General features: G+C 36.0%; 1 protein-coding gene across 5 annotated transcripts in view; it reads right to left on the bottom strand.

Moving 5' to 3' along the window:
• Nucleotides 1-334: 334 nt before the first annotated feature.
• LOC141488184 (uncharacterized) overlaps nucleotides 335-25022 on the bottom strand; it is a 101297-nt gene continuing 76609 nt past the window's right edge. For 3 of the 5 annotated variants that reach the window (XM_074188029.1, XM_074188030.1, XM_074188032.1), the window contains 6 exons: nucleotides 24443-24555; nucleotides 21969-22073; nucleotides 16907-17047; nucleotides 10719-10803; nucleotides 3713-3830; nucleotides 335-2422 (listed from right to left, as the gene is read on the bottom strand). In XM_074188029.1, the coding sequence (XP_074044130.1) occupies nucleotides 2233-2422; nucleotides 3713-3830; nucleotides 10719-10803; nucleotides 16907-17047; nucleotides 21969-22073; nucleotides 24443-24555 (752 nt within the window). In that variant the 3' untranslated portion in view covers nucleotides 335-2232. Of the gene's footprint in view, nucleotides 2423-3712; nucleotides 3831-10718; nucleotides 10804-16906; nucleotides 17048-21968; nucleotides 22074-24442; nucleotides 24556-25022 lie in introns of those variants that run through there. The other 2 variants (XM_074188031.1, XM_074188033.1) reach the window with 2 other exon arrangements.

Raw genomic sequence — 25022 nt, 5'->3', positions numbered from 1 at the left:
ACCATCTCTTACAAAATACCTTCACTGGTTCTATAATTTTTGCCTGCCCTTAGTATTTATTTTGCATATAATTGTGTATTTACTATGCTTATCTGTGTGCTGCTCCAATAGGATATAGGTTCCTTGAGAGTAAGAACTATTTCAATTTTGTCTTTGCTACCCTTCTGTCTAGTACAGTGTGAGATAAATATATATATTTTATATTTATTATTCATGTGTGCAAATAAAAGTATAATGTAATATAAATAAATATAAGTATAATGCTTATTGAATTGAATTGAATTAAAACAGGTGGTAAACTGTTTTCACTGGAAGGCTACTACTGCTCCTTGATATTGTGTGGTCCCCAATGTCCTCATTCTGGGCTATATGGCAAGTTTTGTTGGAGTGAAGTACCATGTCAAAGATATGGGCAAGAGGGAGAATATAATTTTCTTTCACAGAAATCACTTGGCATTAACTGAAGCTTTCTCATCCTATGGAACTAAATAAAAAATAATGCACTTAAGCGTTGTGCCTTTTCTTCAAAAAGTGTTCACTAAACTGTCATTCCTCCTCTTTCTATCCCTATGAAATAGATATGATCTCAGTTTTTAAAAATCGGAAAAATGAAGTATAGAGCAGATAAGCAACTTTCCCAAGATTGTACAACTAGCTGGGTTTGGTCAACATGAAACTCTTGCCTGCAAGTCTATTCTAGATTATTGATGTCTATTTAATGGTTGGGTCATAAACATCATTTCTCTCTCCATACTGCATGATTTTTGTCTAAAATTAATTTAATGCCTGCAGATCACCAACATATATGTACAGAGGTCCATTCCAAGCTCATTTTACATACATGAACATGCTAAAACATGCTAAAAATGCAAGCTTTTACAATTTTAAAAAAAATTGTCACATTTGAAAATGGAATGCTTCTATTGAGTCCTTTTCATCCCCAGGAAAGATTTTTCACAATTTGCAAGGTTGAAAGATTACATTTGATCAGTACTGCCATTCAAGAAGATTTCATGATGGTTTCAAGCAGCTCTAGTTAAACCATACTTGGTTTTTCAACTCTAATATGCCACAATTAGACCAGTAGAATTCCATTGTTCCTTTTTGAGGGGCAATTTGAAAAAATGAGTTGATTTCTGAATAATCAAAGTATTATCTCAGTCCAACTGCAAAAAGATTTTTGGAATTCTTTGGTGCCTGTTATTTCTGACAAATGAATTCTCGGCATCCACCTACAGGAATATGGCAGTAACTTTGAGCGAATAAAAAAGAATTCTATTTCTCATAAGACAGAATGTTGATTTTTAGTTTCTTTGAACAACAATACAAGAGCATCTTGAAATATATTATATACCCCAAATCTGGAGAAATACTGGCATGAAAATACATTATCACATCTGGTTTCACATAAAAAATATATAGGATTGTATATTCAGTGAATCACATTTGGTCACGTCCTGTCATCAGTGATGCAATTTATAAGAAATTATTTATTTCCTATATTTTCTGGGTTCTAATTGTTTTACAAAAAATAGACATTTCTGCATTCTATGGTTGCTTAAAAGGGAATCAAAGTTGTGGGTTAGTAAAAATCATGTAATTATTTTCACATCTGGGATTAGGAATGAAGTTGCTAGGAGGGTAAATGGCTGCCAGAGAATTAAAGGAGGAGTCAGAGAGGTGATTAAGTCTGTTGCTCTTGACAGATGTTTCTACAAGACTAGGTAAAGCCCCTTCAATTCATTCACTGTGTTTAGAGCCAAGCACAAAAACCTAGGTTTGGAAATATGACAGACAATGCTGTTTAGATAATTCCTGGCAAGGCAGGATTCCAAAAAAGTTACATTCTCCTGCCGTGGGATGAATGAAAAGAGTAAAAAGAAGTAGAGAATCCAACAAAATAATGGCAGCAGAAGGGAGTTCAGCAAGGTGTTGCAAGAGCAGGTGAATAGATGGCCCAGAGTGGACCAGGAGCAATTGCCTTGGGAATGAGAAGTTGGCTCAGTGGTATTATTTTGAACACTCCCCCCCCCATTCCCTAAACTGAGAACTAAGGGAATCATTTTTCTTTTAAAATTTCTACATAAATAATTGGTTTTGAGATCTCTTGTATACCTCTCCTGATAGACCCTTACCTATGTCTTGTTTCTGGTCAGCTAAAAAAGATCAAAGAAAATCTGAATGAAAAGTAATCTGAATTGTATACATAATTTTATATGCAGAAGAGGTCAATCACTTCTTGTCAAGGATGATCCTTCCTGCTTCATCTTTGATTCGAACCCTGCCCGATGGATACTTCGTTTCCTGATGACCAGTGTTAAACACAGTCTTGATGGTTCCATCAGGGAATTCCCTCTTCTTGAACTGTGAAGTGTGGATCTCCTTCTGCCCATTACTGAACAAAATGGTCTTATCTCCATTCCTAATAGAAGAGAATGTCTTAAAAAGTGTCTTGTATAGGAGCCAGTACTAAAGCAAAATAGAAAGAGGTGGGAGATATAACTGCCACCTAGACCTGGTTTCCTCATATTATGTACAGGGTATTCTTAGACTCATGAGGGTGTTAGACATTGCCAAATCAAAAATGATCAATTCACTGTTTATTCTAAAAAAATTAATCCTATTTATTATAATTATATAATTTATGTAGAAAAAATGTGCTTGGCCTGGATTTATAAAGACCCATCTGGCCCTGGGCAAGTCACATCACCTTATTTGCCATAGTTTCCTCATCTGTAAAATGAGGTGGAGAAGAAAATGACAAACTCCAGTATTTTTGCCAAGAAAACTCCAAATGGAGATCACAAACTGACACAACTGAAAAATGATTGAATATCAATAACAAATTTATATGATTAATTATACTTAATATTATAATCAATTTAACCAAAATTGATCATAGATTTTTCACAGATATGCTTCAGGTAGATAGATAACTCTAAAAATTGAATATACTTTTTATTTAAGAAACTTTAAACATAGTTGACAATGAAATACATGTTAGGTAATATCTATTTAATACCCATTTTTAAATGGATGCTGAATGATCCTAGACAAGGTCCAGCCAGGCCCAAGAAAAGCTGAGTAGAAGAAAGCCTCCAGAATTCCTGTTATCTTTTCTCTACCTTTGCTCTTAGCCAGATAACAGAGACTGGTCAATGATAGAATTTTTTTGATCCTTTGCATAGTGAGCATTCAAGGCAAGAAAGGATTGTTCTCACTGATTAGTCCTAGTAGTACCTAGAAAGAAAAATCTTTTCTTCACCTGAAATGCTCACCCTCTCCACCTTGGCCTCTTAGTTTTTCTGGTTTCCTTCAAATCTCAGTTCCGATCCCAACTTCTGTTGATCTTTCCCCATTGGGAGGCATTTTTGCCTACTCTACAGATATCTTATTGTTGGTTCAGTTACTCAGTCAGGTCTAACTCTTCATGACCATGGACCAATTTGCTTTGCCATTTCCCTATCCAGTTTTTTTCTCATCCTTGGCAATTTTCATTCTGTCTCCTTCATTAGAATGTATGCTGAAGGCAGGGACTATGAACCTTTATTTTTGTATCCCCCACACTTTAGGAAGGCATATAGGAAACCATTTGATAAATGATTTTTGGATGATTGATAATTTGTATTCCCCCCCCCCCCAAAACTAAGGGAATAAAGGGTAGAAGAAAAAAAAAACAAAAGCAGGATGCCCATAAATTCACAATGCTAACCTTTCCACTTTCACCAGTGTCCCATCGGGGAACACAGTCTCCTCTTGCTCAACACTGAGGTGTTTCACTGTCCCATCTGGAAATACAATTTCCTTAGTGCCATTGGGATAGTGTTTTTCTACAGAAAGGAATTTTTTTACAAGTATAAGTCTATTTGTGTTTACTTTTTAAAATTTATTTTACATTTTTTCTTTCTTTTTCATGATTCCCCCCTTAGTTATAAATTCTCTTTTATAACATGACTAATAAGGATATATGTTAAACATGATTGTAGATGCACAACCTTTATAAGATTACTTGCTGCCATGGGGAGGGGGGGAGGAAAGGAAGGGTGATAGGAAAATGTGGAATTCATAAGCTTGCAAAATGATGAATGTAGAAATTACCTTTGCATGAAATTGGAAAATAAAAGGATAAGTATATTACATTAAGTGTATTGAGAAATAATTTTTTCTTAAGCAATTTTATGAATTTGTTTTGTAGAAGACATCAGGAATAGAGGGATTGATTTATATTTTAATTGCCTCTAAGGACAAAAATTAAAGGACATATATCTTGAAAGGCATAATATTTATTGTAAAGATGCTTTGGAATTAAGGGGCTTGCTTGTAGTGATGCTATGTAAGAAGCAGGGTTTCCTGCATATAGCATAATCTAAATCATTTTTTTCACCATTCTTTTGAAAAATATTGAGTTTCACATTCTCTTCTCTCTAGCCCTTCTCCCACTGAGAAAGCAAGTAATGCATTACCCATTTATACATGTGAACTCATGCAAAACATGGTAAGTTTACACTTGTGGAACTATTCCAACTTAAAATATCTCAACGTCAATATGATACAACTCAATTTCTTAAATGTAGCTTTCAAATTGACCCAAAATTCTGATCCAACCTATGTTGTGTTTTTGGTCTCTCCCCCCACTCCACCTCTCCTTATTTCTACATGTAACCTGCCAGTACCACCAAATTAACATGCTTACCCAATCCAAAGTCCTCTCAAATTCTCTGGATCATCAGAAACTGACCTGAGAGATTATCCATTCCAACCCTTTCATGTACCAAGTGAAGATACTGAATTTCCAAAATGTCAAATTATATCCTCCAAATAAAACAGGTGGCATAGCTGGCATTCTATTTCCAGGTCCATCATCTTTCCATAATACCACTTCTGCTTCCTCTGCTTATAACTTATACTCACCTGAAATGTCCTAACCCTTCTCCTTAATTTGCAGAAATCTTATTTGTCCATTATGACCTAGTTCAATTCAAATTTCTCTGTAGAACCTTCACTGCCTATCCTAAACAGTTTTTTTTTCTCTCAGCCCCCTTACTACTTATTGGCAGTGTGGTATGAAAGAATGGGCACTACACCGAAAGTTAGAGGATCAAAGACTAAATCCTATCTCAGTCACTAACTAGTTGTGTGAGGCTGAACAAGTCAAAAAGAGTTGACTTTGGCCTGGCATCCTGATTCCCAAACTATGAAATTGTGACCATTTACCTAACCAGCTTCCTTCACTCCAACTGTTTTCCAACCCACTATGGGTCACTGATACTACTCCTTCCACCAAGCAACTTCATTTACTTATTATTTTCCCACCTTGGGTCATAGACATGAACTCTCTCCACTATTTGCTCTGGGAACTGTATTCAAATCAACACTAGTATTGTTCTGGAAACATTGATTCCACTATCCACTGTGCTATCTCTCATCTCAGGAATTACCTAGGGCAAATGATCCAGTTTAGTTTTGAAGAAGACTTAGAGAGATAAGCATAAGAGATAGCACAGTACAGGGAAAAGATGCTACATTTGGAGTCTCTGACATGGTATGTGACATGAGAGGAGTAGCATACTATCTCTGTATCCCAGTTTTCTTATTTGCAAAATGACAGGTTTGGACTGGAAGTCTTCCGAGGTTTCTTCTGGTTCTAAATTCATGATCCTATGATCAACCTCAATCAGGGGAAGAAACAGAGACAGGCTAACCCCCTTGTTATTATACTTGTAATCAAAGTCAGTTTTTGATTCATAATGGAAATGTTACCATGGTCAAATTTAGGTGATTCTCTAAGACTCTAAATGTAAGACAAGTGCTAATCTGTATGAGTATAGAGTTTCCATCCTGGGAATTTTCTATATTCATGGGATTCCAGGTCTAAGCATGCTCTTCCACCGCATTCATTTTCCATTCTGCCTTTGGGCATATAAGCCATTCCTTTTACCTAGGAACTATAATTAGATTAGCATTATCAGTGCATCTAGAAAGGGACTGTCAAACTGACTGCCCTATTTTTTCCATTCACCATCCCTGTGACTTCCCCTCCTAAAATTCACCAAAGAACAATGATACTACTCATAATTCCTATGGAGTAATTTGGTGACAGTTTTACAGCTGCACAAGCTAAGACTCAGACAGTTTAAAAGATTCAGTGACAGAAAGAAAATCCAAGTCTATAAAGTACTTTTCATTTTCAAAAGAACTGAATTAACATTAATCAATCATCTTATTGTGAGCTGTGAGCCAGCATGTCTAATCCTTCATTTTTAGTGATTTGCTTAAGGTCACTGAGAGGAGTCCTTTGCCTTGGCTTGTTGAAGGTTGAGATATTTCTTATTTCTCCTGAGTTTGGCCCTCCTCATATGTGATATTCTGCTAGAGTTGAGAAGCTAATAAGACACATCACCGCATAGGCTGAAAGTTAAAGATAGGAAGGAGAAAGAAAGAGAGGAAGGGCAGAAACAAAGGAAACATATCCATGGTCCTAGTTTTGAAGATAATGACAATGGCTTCATCCCTGCATTGGATTTTCCTCTGTGAGAAAACATTTACATGCAAATTATTTTACAATAAAGATGAACTGGAAAGCATAGAAAGGATTTAGCATAATATCCAGAGCCTCAGAGCTTTTTCTTATTGCTTTCTCTAAGCAGTTATATACAGCAAACAAGTCAACATACATTTGGTCACTAATATAAAATTGGCCTTTTTTTGCATGGAGAAAATAAAGAACCTTCAAAAATTTAGGAAAATTGAAGGAGTCAACTACAGGTTATGAACTCTGGTGACCCAAACACAAACAAACTTGCTTAGACAAAAATCCACTAAGATTCACAGAATGGATGTGTCAGACAAATAAAGAGTCTCACTGTATGAATTTGTCCAAGTCATATTTTTTCCCTTCCAACACTTCAAGTATCTATGACCATGATGACACAGTGGGGTGGGTGAGTGGTACTATCTTGGCTAAAAACAAAACCATTCAGAAATGAACTTGTCCAAATTCATCAAGGTATCTGATCTTCAAGCCACAGACATGCAGTCCAAGATGGGACCCATGCTGAAAATATTTCTAGTTTGGTAGGACCCTGCCAGAGTTTGGACTCTACTAACAAAGATTCCAAGAGTCCTGAGGACACCTCTATATCCTAATGAAGCATCACAATAGAATTTTCATGAAGGAGAAAAGTCTTTATTTAAATCTAACTTTTCTCATTTGAAGAATACAATGACCAAAGCCAACAAATCTCAACTAAATAAAAATACAAACTGTGAGGAATATGGTAAACATAAAATTCTATCTTCAAGGTATGATTGGGAAGCAAGGAGATACATACTTGAGCAAACATACCAGAATTTACATATTTAAATGAAGATTAACTTGGAGTTGGAAGGGAGCTGATGGATTATCCGTCCTACTCAGCCTCACAAAGGAACCTCCTCTATAGGACCTGGCAAGTATTTATCTAGCTTCTATAGCAGGGGCCTGGATGGAGTGGGGTGGGTGAGTGGTACATATTGGTGTAGTGTTGCCAAGGCAACCGAAAGAGAGATTCAAAATTCTATAAATCTAAGAGTTTTTAAAGGATGAAATAATTAGATGTTTAAATGTATCCCACGAATAATGGTATAAATATACAAATGGTCTTTGGCAGAAAAGGTTCTTTACCCCTTCTCTACAGGTACAATGTGCATAGAGACTTGAGCCTAGAGTTTTTAATCTCAGACATTTATAGTATTAGCTATGTCATCCTGAACAAGTCACTCAACCTCTGTTTACTTCAATTGCATCATCTGTAAAAGGGCATATCTGTAATAAAGATTCATCTCCTAGGGTTACTGGGAGGATAAAATGAGATAATAATAGATATTATTTAAATGCTAACTATTAATTTGATTATGATTATGATTTGAAAAAATTGGAAATTAAAAGGCAGGATCTGTTCTTGTTTTTCAATAGAATTTTCCTCAGAAATAACTTGTTTTTTTTTTCTTTTGGAACATCCTAAGGCCCTAAGCCAAGGTCTTCTCATGTACCTATTCCCATTAAAATTGAAACCTTCTGTTATCGATGCTATTTGTCATTCCTTCATCTATGAAAGGGAGATTAAAGTCTCCTGTACTACTACTCTCACAGAGTAGCCTTAAGGATCCATTGAAATAACTTACAGAAAATGCCTTGTAGATCATAAATATCAGTTTTAAAAATAGCAATTAATGGCAATTTATTGGGATAGGCAAGGGAGGGGAGAGGAGTAGAAAAATTGTGGAACTCATAAATGAATGCAAATGGATGAATGTTAGAAACCACCTTTTCAAGTAAATGGAAAAATAAAATAAAAGAATTAAAAATAGTAACAGTAATAATAGTAATAATGGCAATTATTATTAGAGGTATTAAAGGTTTGTTTTTCCTTAATATTAGTAATTGAATTACAAAACAGCAAATAAAATCTTATACTTATTTGAATTAGTTACCTGTACTGTTTAGTGATTTCTTGGGTTTTTTTAAATTTGCTATTACTATAGTACTAAAGTTAAGATGAGGGAAAATGTATTTTTGCCATCAGATATAGTGAAGAGAATAGAATATGTTTGTTTAACTCCCTATCAATCACAGCTGCCACTTTTAGTTCCTATATTGGAGGCACCCATTTTCTCCATAAGACTGAAGTGTGGCCCAGGCAGAGGAAGTAATGGTGACAAGAGCCAGTGGTAACCTCACTCTGCAGTGTGGCTACTGTCTCTGGAACCAAGCAGATGATTATAAGCTTTTTAATTAAAGTAAGTATGAGAATATGCCCCTGTTAAATCTAATGTAATGAAAAAATAACTTACAAGGGAAACACAATTGTGGAGAAGATATGAAATGTATTTTTTTCTATTAATGTTCTTTAAAATTCCTTTAAGCAAATAAAGAGGCTCCCTAAACCACTAATGGATGACTGATTGGTAATTATAATGAATCTTCTATGCCTAGGCAATTGGGTGGCATACTGGGATAGAATGCTAGCTCTGGGATCAAAAAGATCTGAGGAAAGATTCTACTTTGACATTAGCTGTGTACCCTTGGAAAAATCACTTAACCTCTGTTTGCCTCATTTGTAAAATGGGGATAATAATAGCACCTACCACTCAAGTTTGGTGAGAGGATCAAATGAGATTATAACAGTAAAGTTATTGGCTCATTGGAGGCACTCAATAAATGCTTGCTCCTTTCCATTCTCCTTCTCTCTCTTTTTGAGTTTTCTCATCAGCAAAATGAGGGCGGTTGAACTTAATTATCTCCAGTCCCTTATGGATGATAGCTGTACATTGGCATTATTTAGATTGGTTGAAGGACTTGACCATACCCAGTGGGGTTGACATAAAACCAGTGAAGTAGTTTGGTATCAAAAAAATGTGAGTGGGGTAATTGGGAGAGAACTTCCAGTCAATCTCCCCACAATCCAGAACAAATCCCAGAGGATGGGAGGAGGGAGCCTTGACCTACAAGTTGCCCTCAGTCTCCTATCTTCCATCTTTGAACTTCAAGAACCAAAGCATTTGGAATTTATCCTTTTTTCCTCCTTTGGTTTTTGCAAGGCAATGGGTTAAGTGACTTATCCATGGTCACACAGCTAAGTAAACATTAAATGACCGAGGCGACAGGATTTGAACTCAGGTCCTCCTGACTCCAGGGTTGGTATTCTATCCACTGTGCCATCGCACTGCTCTCTTTTCATACTTTCTAAGATTGAACCTTATCCCCTACTTTTCATATGTACTAATAGGAGAAAATACTAGTTTGTGTATTTTTTAGGGGGTGGTGGATATTCTATACTAATTATCCTTACTATACCACTTCTAAATGAGTACCCTTTCTAAAAAGTAATTTTGCCAGATAACTGTTACCAAAATCACAAGGCAGGATCATTGATGGGAGTTTATGAGCTTTTCTTAGAAAAAAGCATATCCTCCAACCCATTAGGATAACCCCCAGAACTCTGAAGGAAAAAGTAGCAACCACACTCTCTCTGGATGTTGGTCAGATGGTCAGTGCAAGTAGAGTTTGGAAGAGTAAACCCCAGAGTTTGTGATACAGATGACTTTGCATCTATGCAAGGTAAAGAAAAATGACTTTAAAGGTCACTGCTGCAAGGTCACTGCATTGAATTACATTATTTTGCAAATTCTGGCAGCAAATACCATTCCTTTGGTGTGTTTTGTATATAGTGTATCCTAACTGAGCCCTTTGTTGAAGAGTACTAAGTACCAAGCCCTACAAGAGTTGATTCCAGGATACCATCTCCTCCAGTAAAAATGCCACAACACTATGATCTGTCTGCTTCTGAACACACAAAGAAAATGAAGGTTGAGCAGTCATTTAAAATATTTGAAGTTAACTAGAATAACTGAGGCCCTCAAATTTATTTTTTCCTTCAATTATCTCAGTTGATAAAGGTCAGACTTATTTGCATCATCACAGTTTTGCAGAACTGGCCTAGATACCTCTAATTACTGTTGTCTGTATGCTCAGCCAGCCCTAACGTGCCCATATGTACTAGTCCCATTTTTTTCACCATCTGCTTTTCTAGTTCAATGATTTTTTTCCCCATTCCCCTCCTTTCTGTAAACATTCTACAAGAGATTCTATAAGGGATATTTTCAGGATAAGCCAACAGGAAAAGGAATCTAAGAAGAATTTTGTTAATAAAGTGATTCTGACCTCAAGGGTCACTTACCAATCTGCTTATTAGGAAATTGTAGCACTTCCAAGCCATCAGGATAAGTGGTGTGTGTTGTTTGAGCATCTGCATAATAATAAAGCTGAAAGCACAACACATTTTACAAGATTTTGAGAGAGTGTTTATTTTAAATCTGGACTTCATTCATTCAAAGGGACAAATGCTTTTCCTGAAGGTTCCCATTATAACCTCCATGGAGGCAAAACAGGTCAAATATAATTAATAGCTTCCTAAAATAAAATGGAAGTCACAAAACTTGAATGTTAGCTGGTCCTGGCTCTTCCAGGCTCTTACACAGCCAGTTGTGTAATGGGCAAATTTCTCAGTCTGGATTTTCTCATCTAAAATTTGAAGTTAGGACTAAGTGATGTCTGAACTAGCATGATGGATAGAAAACTGGGAGTTGAAAGAGTGACGGGATTGAATTCTACTTATATTTACAAGTTGTTTGACCTTGAGGTCTGTCAGCCTCAGTTTACTTATATGTAAGACGAATGAGTTGCATTCAATGGCTCCCAATGGCTTCCAGCTTTCTATCCATGATCCTGCTCCCTCTAAGGTTTGACAACCACTTCCTAGAGAAGTTCATGATATGAAAGGAAGCTTTAAATGTGTCACTTGAATGACCTTGCCAGTCAAGTGGATGAAGTTACATAAATTCATGGATCATGAGTTCCCAAGCAATTCAAATGAAATTAGAGCAAGACAAGAGTCTGACACTCTTTCAAAACACATCCTGAACTGTATGTACATCTTTAGAACCAGGGTCCTCTCTTTTGAAGGAAACAGCAAGAGATAATATCCAAAGGCCAGGCACCATCAAGTTAAACCTTCCAGAGGAGCCCATTTTCATGTGGGGGGTTCAAACAATTGCTACTTCCTTCCCCTCTGGTGATGGAGAGTGGAGGAAACTAGTCAAGAATGAGAGAAAAGAACATTAAAATAAATGAAAGGGAAATGTTCTAATGGGGGTAATATAAAACAAGAATAAGAAAATCTTTTCTTTTCTTTTCTTTCCTTTTCAATATCACTAGGGTCACTGATCCTCAGAAGCATTCTAAAAACGAATTCCAAGAAGGATTATAGACATAAAATGATTTTTATTTGATTCATTTGTTTCGTACTTTTCATATTCATTCACAGCTAGCAAATGTGAGAAAGGGGAATCGATTCCCGGTCTTTTGACTCCAAACTTAATGCTATAGCTAACTTAATTTAGATTTTTGTTTATTTTTAGAGACAGAATTGCTAAAATTCCATAGGACTTCTTTTAAAATTAAAAATGATTATCAGGGAGGCTAGATGACATAGTAGATAAAGCACAAGCCCTGGAGTTAGGAGGACCTGAGTTCAAATTAATCCCCAGACACTTAATAATTACCTAGCTCTGGGACCTTGGACAAGTCACTTAACTCCATTGTCTTGCAAAAACCAACCCCCCCAAAATCCTCAAAATCCAAAAGAATATGAATTCTACAAAACAAATGCATCAAATATAAATAATTGTTTTTCTTTATTCTGCCCCATTGTAAGAAGCAGCATGGCAGAGGGTAGATAAGGCAGCTGGCCTTGGAGTCCAGAAGAGCTCCATTGACCTCTACCTCTCTCACTTCCTGACTGTGTGACTCTGGGAAATTAGGACTCCTAGGTTAAAAAATTGCTGAGAAGGTGATAATTTTCCTGGAAGTGGAACCCATAAGGATTTTCCTACAACAATGAACTAGAAGGTTTGGTTATCTTGATTAAAAAGAGAGAAAGATAGAATGGGAAGAAGGGAAGAATGAGAAAGGAAAATGGAAGAAGAGAGACATGGATGATCGTTTGAAGCAAACATCTAGCTCTACTATAGTAGGTGCAAAGGAGAATACACTAATTTTTATAAATTTGTTAATGTCAGAATTTGGGGAAAATTATTTTTGTCTTATCTTAGATAAAAAATTCTAACATTAATTTTAAAAATTAGAAATTTTCATTTCATGTCACAGTGGGAAAGGATTTGCTTGAGGCAATAACTCAGGTGGCATGATGGCTTTTAGGCCTAGAGTCAGTAAGTCCTAGGTTCAAATCCAACACCAGACACTGACTGGGCAAGTCATTGACTTCTGTATGACTCAGTTTCTCCAACCATAAAGTGAGGATAGTAACAATGCCTAGCACATAGAAGGCACTTGATAAGCTTGTTGAATTGAACCTACCTCTTTTAGGGTTATTGTGAGGATCAAATGAGATGACAATTGTAGAGGGCTTTGCACTGTATTTGACAAATAGTAGTTGTCTAGTCATTTCAGTTTTGTCCAATGCTTCATGCCCTCATTTGAGATAGAAATTATAGAAATACTTGTTTCTCCCTTATCCCCTGCCTTTTACATTTTTCATTGTGTGGTCCTATTACATATCTTGCTAAAGATTTTTATAGCTGCATTGTGCTTTTGTAATGGTACATCAACCTGATGATGATGATCTCTTGCTAATTGCTCAGAAGTTAAAAGATAATGCACAAAGCCACACAGATAGCTGGTAGCAAAGATCTAAGACTCAAACAGAGGTCTTATGGCTAAATTCATTGCTCTTGGCTGCATACTTAGCTACATGAGTAAGGTTTATACTATAAATTCAGGGCTGGATTTTCCCCATGGATTTACCATTAAGATAAAGATGAATCCATATCTATGGTGATGTATTCAATATGAAGAATGAAACATATAGTTTTGGACATAAACAATATGAAAATTTGTTTTAATTAGTAATTAAATGATATTGAATGGATGGATAGTTTATTTTTAAGTTTTTTCTTTTTTTAATGAGGAGGTGGTGAGAGAGAAAATAAATGATAAACTATTTGAAAAATAAAATTGGAAAACTATATCCATAGCCATGAATTCTCAGTGTTATTAAATTCTCATTTCAGAACTATCTGTTGAAGAGCAAAATATAACCCCAATGTGGGGGGGGAGAAGAGTCAGGCACCACTCTCTTAATAGTTGCTCTTGGCTTGCTAGTCTTCCTATCCATTATGATGAGAGAGAGAGAGAGAGAGAGAGAGAGAGAGAGAGAGAGAGAGAGAGAGAGAGAGACACACAGACAGACAGACAGACAGACAGATTGAGAGCACAAGCACTCATTTCCGTAATTCCAACATTCCAAGTTTATCAAAAACACTTTTTATTGTTCAGAATTGCCACAGTGAAAAATCCCTTCAGTTCAGGAAGGAATGGAAGGAGGGGAAGATAGAGGGAAACTAACTTGCTAGTTCTATTTATAGAATTGAATTATTAAAATCTTGTCTTTAAGTTGTACATGCCATCAAGTTCCATTAGTTTGGATCTTGAGTGATTTAGCTGTTGAATAGAATCAAGCAAGCATGCAAAGAATAAAATAGTAAATCATTACCACGATGAAAAAAGAAATACAAATGTGTAACATCTCTTCCTGAATGAAAAATCAAATAAAAATTACAGTTCAACAAGCCTGCAAACCCCACTTGATCTAGGGAGAATGATGGTTATTTTTCCTACTAAGTCATTTCCAACAGTATTCTAATTGCATTATAATTAGATAACACCTGCAGAGAGATTGAAATGATCATTGTGAAGAAAGAGAGACTCTCTCATATTTTAATCTCTAACAAAGGCAGTTTATGCCTGTTCCCATATGATGAAAAGTGCTATAAAACGGTAGAGAGATGTCATTTTCATTAACTGTTAACACTGGAATGTTACTTATGACAACATTTTTGGTTATTTTTATTTTTTCTTTGCTAGGGCTTATGAATGACTTCAACTAATGACAAGATTTCTTCTTCAAAAGACACCAAATGAGGAGGACAGTATGAATATATTGCATCAAAAGGCAATAAGGAAGCAAACAATCAACTGTGGCAGTTTCAAGTTGGTGTGGACAACAGACATTGTTAAATAAATCTCAGAGGAAGCTTGGAGATAATTCATTCCCCCTCATTTTAAGATGAAGCAACTGACCTAGATAGAGAGGAAGTTCCTTATTCAGGATGCACAATAAACAAACAGACAAGATGATTTTTAAGCTTTCCTTAAATTAAATAGCATTTTTTTACTTCATCCCTCAATGTTCTTCTCTCTTCCTAATATTTCTCTCCTTTCTCCTGTCCCATTCCATGAATGAAAAACCAGATAGTGCATGGATTTCAGAAGCTATACAAGGAACTATAATTTAATGTTTCACATTGATATCATTCTTTACATGATTATTTCATTTGATTCTGATAATAACCAATGAGTAAGTATAAGATTTAATGCCTCCATTCTACAGAAAAGAAACTGGAACTGACCAAGATGACCTGTCTAATATTGCAAAGGGAGTGATAGCAAGATCAACATTTGCAACTAACTCCTTTGACTCCAGAGTCTTCTTCCCAGAGTCCTGCATCACATGCTTCTTGTATTAACCTTTAGCCCACAGGAAGAGATCAACCTATCAACTAAATGATAGATCAAATACAAATGAAGAAATCTGAGGGACTGAAAAACAGTGGCATTCTTACTAGATGAAAAAAGAAAGACATATTCAAAAAGAGAATTAGGTCAAAGAGAAAACTCTAAAAGCTGCCAGAAACAAACAATTCAATTACTGAGGCTCCATAGTCAGGATTACACAGGATCTGGCAGCATCTACATTAAGGGCTCATAAGGATTGGAATATGATATTCCAGAAGACAAAGGATCTTGGTTTACAGTCAAGAATTGACTACCCAGCAAAACGGAACATCTTCTTTCAGGGGAAAAGATGGACTTTCAATGAAACAGGGGACTTTCAAACTTCCCTATTGAAAAAACCAGAGCTAAACATAAAGTTTGATCTCCAAGTGCAGGACTCTGGTGAACCACAGAGGGAATAGAAGAGAAGGACTAACTATGAGGAACTTCAGGATATTGAACTGTTTGTATTCCTGCACAGGAAGAAGATATTGATAACTCATATGAACTTTCTCATTTATAAGATCTGTTATAAGGAGCATATATATAGATAGGACATAGGAAGTAGTGGAATATGATGGTATAATATAGTAAAAAGAGTCAATGGGTGATAAAGGGAAGTACTGGGAGGAAGGAAAAGGAGAGGAAGAAGAAGCTAAGAAATTTCATACAAGAGTCAATTAAAAGCTTTTTCAATGGAGTGGAAAGGGGGAAGGCAAGGGGGATTGAGTGAGCCTTCATTCTCATCAGAAATGGCTCAGAGAGGAAATAACATACACACTTAACAGGGTGAGGAAATCTATCTTACCCTAGAGAAAAAATGGGAAGAAAGGGACAGGATAAGGGGGAATGGGAGGAGGGAAGGGAGGAATAGGTGGTAGAAGAGAAGGAAGATCAAGGGAGAGGGTACTCAGATGCAACACACTTTTGGACACATACAGGATGAAAGGAGAGAGAATAGAATAAATGAGAGTGGGGAGAAATAGAGTGGAGGGACAGCTATTAATGGCAACTGTGGGGAAAATATTGAAGCAACTTCTCTGGTGGATTTATGATTAAAAAAAAAAAAAAGCAACTAACCCCAGAGACAGAGCCATTGAAATCTGAACACGGACTGAAGTACAATTTTTTTCTCTCTATTCTTGAGGTTTCTCATCTTCTTGGGGTGGGGTTATGTTTACTCTTATAACATATTCAATTTACATCAATGCATAGCATGGAAACCATGTAGAGACTATCAGACAGTCGTCTGGTGGGGGAGGAGGGAAGGGGGGAAATGTAGACTTCAAAACCTTACAAAAATGATAGGTACATATTACTATTGTATATAATTGGAAAACAAATAAAATGTTAAAAGATATAAAAGAGATTTAGGACCCAAACTTAAATTTGAGAAAAGGGTTAGACTATGTATTTGTTGTTCAGTCATTTTCAGTCATGTCTGACTCTTCACATCCCCACTTGGGGTTTTCTTGGCAAAGATATAGGAATGGCTTGCCATTTCCTTCTCTAACTCATTTTACAGATAAGGAAACTGAGACAAACAGGGTTAGATGACTTTCCCAGGGTCACAAAGATAATGTCTGAAGTTGAATTTGAACTTTGGAAAAAGTCTTCCTGACTTAAGACTTGGTATTGTATCTACTATGCTACCTAGCTAGACTATATATAAGGTTTGTTTTGTTTTGTTTCCCCCCAGGTTTTGAAAACAATTTTGAAAAAGAATTGATGTACCACTCTGTGATCTGGCATGAACTTCTGCATGTCTCCATTTGCAAATGTCACAATAGTTGTTTTCTTATCAGCACTGATCTCCTTCTTGTTGCCATTGGGGAAAGTGATTGTTTTCCTTCCATCTGAAAATTTCCATTCCACCTTTGTAGAAAAAAGAAAGTTGGCACATGGGCATCAGTGAAGTATGAGACTTTTATGGTTTGACTCATACATTTATTTATTCAACAAACAGTTGTCAAGTACCTACCACATGCCCAGGACTGTCAGAACTAAGTAATTGTGACAGCAGCCTGAAATTGTAATACTATGGACATATTCATTAAATTCATTAATTCTAAACACACATTGCTAAATGTAGCTGATATACAATGAGAAAAGGTTAGTATGTCTGACTTATTTTTCATGCTTTTTTACAAGATATTTGCCTGCTCCAGTTTCTCTTTACCCTAGAAAATGTGTAATTTCTGAATTCTGATGAACCAATTTAAGCCAAATCAATACTTATTAAGTACTCTCCTCAATGTTAAAGGCATTGTTTTAAGCATTAAAGAAACAAAGATGAAAAAAATCTAGCTCCTTACCCAAAGGTGTTTATGTGCTGTTGGAGCTGGGTATTTATTAAAACAAATAATTTGGTATGATACAAAGGAGAATGTGGTAAAAACAAAGAAGAGGCACAGGTAAAGTACCATAAGAAAAATTGGTAAACAGATAGTTTCCTGATGAATGGAGAGCAGGATCTGGGAAAGCTTCAAGGAGGAAGCAACTAAGCCTCAAATGATTTCAAAAGAAGGAAACTGGGAAACAGCTAATAGTCCAATATGGAAAGAATATAGAGTGTTGTGTAGTGGGAAGTAGCATGAAACAAGGTAGGAAAAGCAGGCTAAAATCAGACAGTGAAAAATCTTAAAAGGAACATGGAATTTGTATCTTTCCCATTAGAGGCAATGGGGAGCCATAGAAGGTTTATGAGACAGAGAGTAAAATACTGAAACCTTTGTAGAAAAACATTTTGGCAACTGTGGGTAGGTTGGTTCAGAAAAATGAAAGATTATAGGAAAGGGAGGCCAGTTAAATAGTTGACTATTTTTATAGTTTAGGCAAATGATTAAAAAGGAATGAACTCTGGTGGTGGCAATGTGGGAAGCAGATGGTGATGCAGTGGATAGAATGCTGACTCTGGAATCAGGAAGGACCTAAGTTCAAATTTGACCTCAAATAGTTACTATACTTGGTAACATTGGCAAGTCATTTAAAACCTCTAAGCTTTTTTTCTCCTCCTTCCCTTTCCCTTAAATTGAAGGGAGAGAAAGTGATATATTCAAGGAAGAATCATGAGAACTTGGCAACTAATAGGAAGTTTGGGGAAGGAAGGGAGAGAGAGTGAGAGAGAGAGAGAGAGAGAAGGAGGGAGAGAGGAGAGAACACTGAAGTTTCAGACCTCAGAGACAGGAAAAATGGTGAAACGATAAATTGAAAGGGAGAAGATGAATAAGTTTTATGGGGAAAATAATAAACTTGATTTTGGACCTATGACTTCAAGGTAAGCACACATTGCATACATATATGCAATATATAATACATATGTAAATATATATATATATATATATATATATATATATATATATATATGTCAAGGACCTTTCATATCTTTGGCATGGGAACTCCCTCCTCTAATACAGATTATATAGTGCATCTAGAATTTGTTTTAATCACCTTTGATTCAGAGAATTTAAACAATTCTCCCAAGATCACACAGCTAATAAATGTCAAAAAATGGGATTTGAAATCAGGTTTTCTTAATTCCAAGTCCATCACTATTTTATTATATAGCACTACCATATATAAAAATAGATATGTTTATATATATACATATATATGTGTATATATATATATATATATATATATATATATATATATATATCGTCTCTTGACATGTGTGTATTTTGTAGGTAGGTCCCAACAAATTAGATGGTTTCAGTAATAAGTTCATTGTCTGATGATCAGCCATACCAATTTGGAGAAATTTACCAGTACAATGAATTTTCTGGGCATGGAAACCCTTGAGGGCCTTCTATTGTTATAGTGGGTGAGAATTTTTGTGGCAGTGATAACATCACAGGTCGTTGAAGTATTAAGGGTGTGAACATTTATATATGTGAGTATGTATTTGTATTTACAGATATGAGCATGTGTGTGTATGTGTGATGGGAGTCATCTGAATTCATACTGATTCCATGAGAGGAGATAAAACTAAAAAGACAGAGAATATGAAGAGAGTAGAAGAAAGAGCCCTGAGGATATCCAAGCCTAGTGGAAAGGAGAAGGAAGATGATCCGATGATGGATCTGGGAGAGGAATAAGCAGATCAGGAGGAGGATAGCAGGTGTAAGAAGTGTTACACAAAGAGTCAGGAAGGATTGGGTCTAAAGTGTAAAATGTTTCAGGAAAATCAAGGGAAAGAGGATTTAAACTTAGTTTGCTCAGCTACAATGGGTTGTACTAGGTGACTCTTTCAGTTCCAATGACTGAGAAAAAGCTATTAGATTTCAGTGACTCCAAAGTCCAAAGTCAAACTAGTCACAGTAAACAAATACAAGTAATGCTCTGGGGTTTTGACTGCAGCTAAGGTTACACTAGAAATCTATACCAGGCAATGGTGGTAGAGTTTGACCCAGCAATCATAATAAATTCTCTATTGTAGGATTTTACTTAAGGATGTCTTTACATATAAAGAAGAAATTTAGATAGTATAAAAATAATATTATTAAACTAGAATCAAGGAACCAATTCAAGTCATCTCAAATTTTAGCAGTAATATATATATCACTGACATGATATATTAATTTGAAGGCCAACTTTTATGTTTTCTTCATAATAGCTCAGTGAGGGCATGTAATACAAATGCTAGTATTCCTATTTTATATATGAGGAAACTGAGACTCATGAAGGTTAAGTCCCTTGTCCAACCATTAGTAGGTCTCAGATTAGGATCCATCCAGAGTAAATGCACATTATTCTACAGAAGCCCATAATTACCAACTCAAATCTAAGACAAATTCATGTTTAGTAAATTCCATTGTATCTAAACTGTAATTTAGCCATTTGGAAGTTAATTCTAGTATAAACTGAGAAAATGTACAGGGAGTAAAAAAATTTCTTTTAAAAAATCTTAAGAATTGTTCCCAAAAAATCAGCCATCAATCAAAACTTGCACACTTACACCACCTGCTGGCCAAACTAATGATTTCACAAATGATGACCTAAGAACCCAAACTGATCCTGGTTCCTTCCTCCTCCCCTCAGTTCCCACCCAGATAACCAAACACAAAGTCAAATACATTAAACAACATTAAGTTTAGTTCTGTCTTAGAGGAATTGTTCTTTAATTATTAGTATTCATCTCTGTTAAAGATGAACAGACTCAAATACTGTTGTTGATTCTGATTTTGGTAACAGGTTAAAAACTATCATAGATATTTTTTTCAAGGAAGGAAGAGGTATTGAGTAGTAGCTAATATTCATTTATCATTTAATTTACTATAGAGCATCAAACATAGCAATATGTTCTCAATATCCTGAGAAAATACATTAGCAGGACTTTGGACCAGACTTAATTTTTTAATCAAAATTTTTATTCTCTCATTTCTTCATTTCTTTTAGGTATGAAATGGGAAGGATTCGCCCTGTGCCTTTATAGAAGGACCCATATCTCAGATTCTCTAAAACAATAGCTCAATCCATTCTCTATGGAACAATGGGAAGTGGGAGCAGGGTCGGGAGATGAAGAGAAAGGATCCAGGGGACAGAAGTCAAAAAGAAAGGGGAAGACCCACAGGCAGTAAGTCATAATGGGAAGAGCCGGTGAGATGACTCAGGGGAATTGGGGAGGTGAGTGGAGCAGGACTGAGAGAGAGCATGAAAGAGAAAGCTTAAGACCCCTTTGTATTGCTTTTTTTTAAGCAATAGGGTTAAGTGACTTGCCCAGGGTCCCATACCTAATAAGTATATGGTGGTGGGAGGGAGAGGGCAGGTGCCTTTTGACACAATAAAATAATATTAAAGATCCCCTTTTCAGAATAATGTTTTGAAATCATAAAATAAATTAAGATTTCAAAAATTATGTTGAATTGCAATTATCAAAATATTATTTTGAAAAATAAGCACATTGATCACAAACTAAGAACCCTGCTTTAGTTTCAGAGTCAAAGGACCAGAGTGCCCTTGCCACTTAGCATTTTGTGATCTTGGACAAGTCATTTATTCTTCTTAGACCTCAGCTGCTTCTTCATTAAAAGAAGTAGGGGGAGGAATAGGATTTGTATTTGACCTCTAGGATCGTTCCCAGTTTAATCATGAAGCTAAAGATCATGAAAATTGAAAAAATGAACATTTGGGTTGGAGAATGTGAGCTGCTATCACCCCTCATCAGGCAGATATGAGGAAGAAGAGTTGTAGACCCTAAAGAACTATTGATAGAAATGTGAGATATTATCCTGAGCTGAGTTCCTTCACTCAAGTCATCAGTATGGATGGACCTTTGTAGATCCCATTGCTCCTGCTGCATGAATTGTCTGGTCCTTTGCTGGGGGTAGGGGGATAGGAAAATTGAGACAAATAGAGACAAAGAAAGAGAGAGAAAGAGACAGAGAGATATACAGAGAGAAATGGGGAGAGAGAGAGAGAGAGAGAGAGAGAGAGAGAGATTGAGAGAGAGAGAGAGAGAGAGAGTCCAACAGTCAAGAATATTAAGTATTAAGCTGAATTGTAAATCAGAAGAGAATGTGGTGGTTGTGGGGGTGGGAGGTGGGGGGTTGGAGCCAAGTAATACAGAGTAAGCTAAATTCGAAAAGAAAAGAAAAAAGGAACTGACTGTTTTCTGCTAACAGAAAGAGAAGCAGGGAGTGATGCTAGAACCTTTTTACAGTGGTGAGGTATTTGCTGTCTCTGAATTTCTGCCCTCCATGATATTCTGAATGAAATATAATGATGACAATAACACACACACACACACACACACACACACACAGGCATGGAATGAATGGTGATTCTGATCCCCTACCTTGCCATCTGGATGTTTTATTTCTTTTTGTACTTCCTTTTCTTTTTTCTTATTCTTCATAGACCACAATAGTTTTCTGGATGTTGCTAACTTGGAAGAAAAGTCCTATAGAAATATTTCAGTCATTTGCAATAAGCTGATGGCACCCTCAGTGACAATTGCTATTCTATAATGCAGCCGAATTTCTCTCCTTTAATATTGGATAAGCATGCATCTCAACAGGCACGGAGAGAAAAACCATCATTGTTTTTTTTTTATTGTTCTTGTTTTCAGGGAAAGAAGATGTATTAAGTGGCAGCTAATATTCATTTATTATTTAATTTGCTATCAAACATCAAAAATGGGGAACATCAATTCCCTGAGAAGGTACATTACCAAAGCTTTGGATCAGATTTTTTTTTAATGAAGATCTTTACTCTCTAATCCCATTCATTTCTTAAGTATGACCTGAGAGGAATTCCATCACAGTTAACATCCTCCACATATAAAAGAAATGATCACCTGCTGGTGATCTGAGGGACATCTAGGTGGTTCAGTGAATAGAGCCTGGAGTCCAGAAGACATGTTTTCAAGACTGCCTCTGACACTTAGTCATTGTGTGATCTCAGGCAAGTTACTTAACACAATTGACCTCAGTTTCTTCATCTTTAAAATGAGCTGAAGAAGGCTGGTTATCAAGTATGTAGACAGTATAAAGCTGAGAGAAAACTGAAATATCAGATTGACAGAGGCAGGATTTTAAACTCTCAATATGAATGGAAATCAATAAATGAAATTTAGTAGGAATAAATGGCAAGTTCTATGTTTGGATAAATGCTTGCATAAATACAAGATGGGGGCACCACTGATCATTGATAGTTGGTGTAAAGAAAGATCTAAGAGTTTTTATAGGATGCAACAAGAAAGGTGGCAATAATTTAAATATAAAAATGCTATATTTTTTAAAATATTCGGTATGAATAAAAATCATGAGATCTTAGGACAAATTAATCAGAGCATCATATTGAAAGAAACATGAAACAAGAGAAGACTGTTGATCTGGATACCGAACTTTTAACAGAACCATTCAAAAACCACTAGATCATTGAACAGGATTATAAGAATCTCTAAACTATTAGGAAAAACAACTGAAAAAAAATCTGAGGATCTACTCTATTTAATTTCTCATTTCTGTATGTAGGATATTTTAGTGGCAGAAAACTGTGGGGGGAATATTTATGTGTGTATGTATGTGTGTGTGTGTGTGTGAGTGTATGTGTGAGTATATGTGTGTGTTTGTGTGTGTGTATGTGTGTGTGTGTGTGTGTGTGTGTGTGTGTGTGTGTGTGTGTGTGTGTTTGTCAGGTTATACTCCCACTGCATGAGTGTATTAAATTTGATAAGGGAAAGGGTCAAGAGCTGTGATTCAGTGGCATAAGGAAATTCCATATGAAAACTATCCTTTTACCAAGTCAGGTCATACCCTCTCTGTAAATTATCCTCAGAGCAAAGTACCTAAAGACTGAGAGGTGAAGTCACTTGTTCGGGTCACATATACCAGAGGCAAGACTTGACTCCAGGTCTTCCTGGATTTGGGGTCAGCTATGTATTCGCTATGCTATGCTACTTCTCAAGTTAATTTATTTAATAATATAAGCAGTTACTAAGCCTTTGTTTGCATTGACAATTATTTGCATTGATATTTAATGTTATTTCTAATAAAGTATGTAATTGAAAAGATCTGAAGATGGGAGGTATGATTGGTCTTCAAATATTTAAAAGGCAATCAAACTGAAGAACAATGAGATTCAGCCTACTTTCAGAGCTTAGAGTTGTCTTAATTATATGGAGGCAGATTTCATTTCAATATACAGAAATATTTTCTCACAATTACAATCTTCCAGAAATGAAGTATGTAGCCTCATGGGGGAAAAAGGTGAACAAATGTCAGCAACCCTTTTCCAGGCATGTTGGTAACCAGTTTCCCTCACTGAATTGGGGGTTGGACTAGATTATTTCTAAAGTTACTTTCAAAAAATACAGCTTGAGATAAGCCTTAGGGACTTGGAAATCATTCTATAGATTCTATTGTTGAATTTGATCATAAATTGAAAATTTCATTCATCATAAAATACTTCTTGAGGGGAAAGGTGAAAAAAATATTAGAATTTTACTATTTTTTAAATGGTCTGTTTTTTCAACTCTTTCCTGATTGTCAAACAATTGAGAACTGGAAAATGACCAAGCTAATCCATTTATACAATATATGCCTGAACCCAGGAGGTAATGGGAATATTTGTACAGTGGCCTATAGGTTAACTTGATAGTTTTGTTCATTAGTTCTCTAGAGGATATGGAGAGGGTAACATGGATCTCTCACCCTTAGAAAATTTACTGATCCTAGGAACATTTATTTAGAACTTAAACCTTAAAAGGCATTCTAGCCCAAGAGCATGATGTGACCATGATTGCCCAGATTTATGGAGTGGTCTGACCTTGACCACCTGCGTGTCTTCAGTCTGATGGAAGGTAGAGGACCTGTGATCATTTTGTCGAGCCTGAAGGAGGAGTGCTTCTTCATAATTTCCAGAGGTCAATACAGATCTGTCTAGAAAGGAAATAAGTTTGATTACAAAAGTACAATATGGTTGTCCTGCATGAAATCACAATCACAAAGTTATGACAAAGTCCTTTTGAAAAAAATGCTGGGAGAGGGGCAGCTAGGTGGCAAAGTAGATAGAGCATGGGTCCTGGAGTCAGGAGTACCTGAGTTCAAATCCAACCTCAGACACTTAATAATAGCTGTGTGACCTTAGGCAAGTCACTTAACCCCTATTGCCTTAAATAATTTTTTTAAATACTGGTTATCCAAGACAGGAAGTATTGTGAGTTGAACAATTATGATGGATGCAGCTCCTCTCAGCAGTTCAGAGAGCTCAGACAACCCTGGGAGACTAGCTATGGACAGTACCATCCACATCCAGAGGGAAAAAACAAAAACAAAAACCCCACATGGAATCTCTGAATGGATACCATGTTCCTTTTAAAAAAAAAAAAAAAAAACTTCTCTTATGC

This window comes from Macrotis lagotis, chromosome 5, assembly GCF_037893015.1.
Source record: "Macrotis lagotis isolate mMagLag1 chromosome 5, bilby.v1.9.chrom.fasta, whole genome shotgun sequence".
In the NCBI taxonomy this organism is placed as follows: domain Eukaryota; kingdom Metazoa; phylum Chordata; class Mammalia; order Peramelemorphia; family Peramelidae; genus Macrotis; species Macrotis lagotis.
Note: the sequence above shows the minus strand (reverse complement) of the source record. Positions and strands in the feature narration are given on the sequence as shown.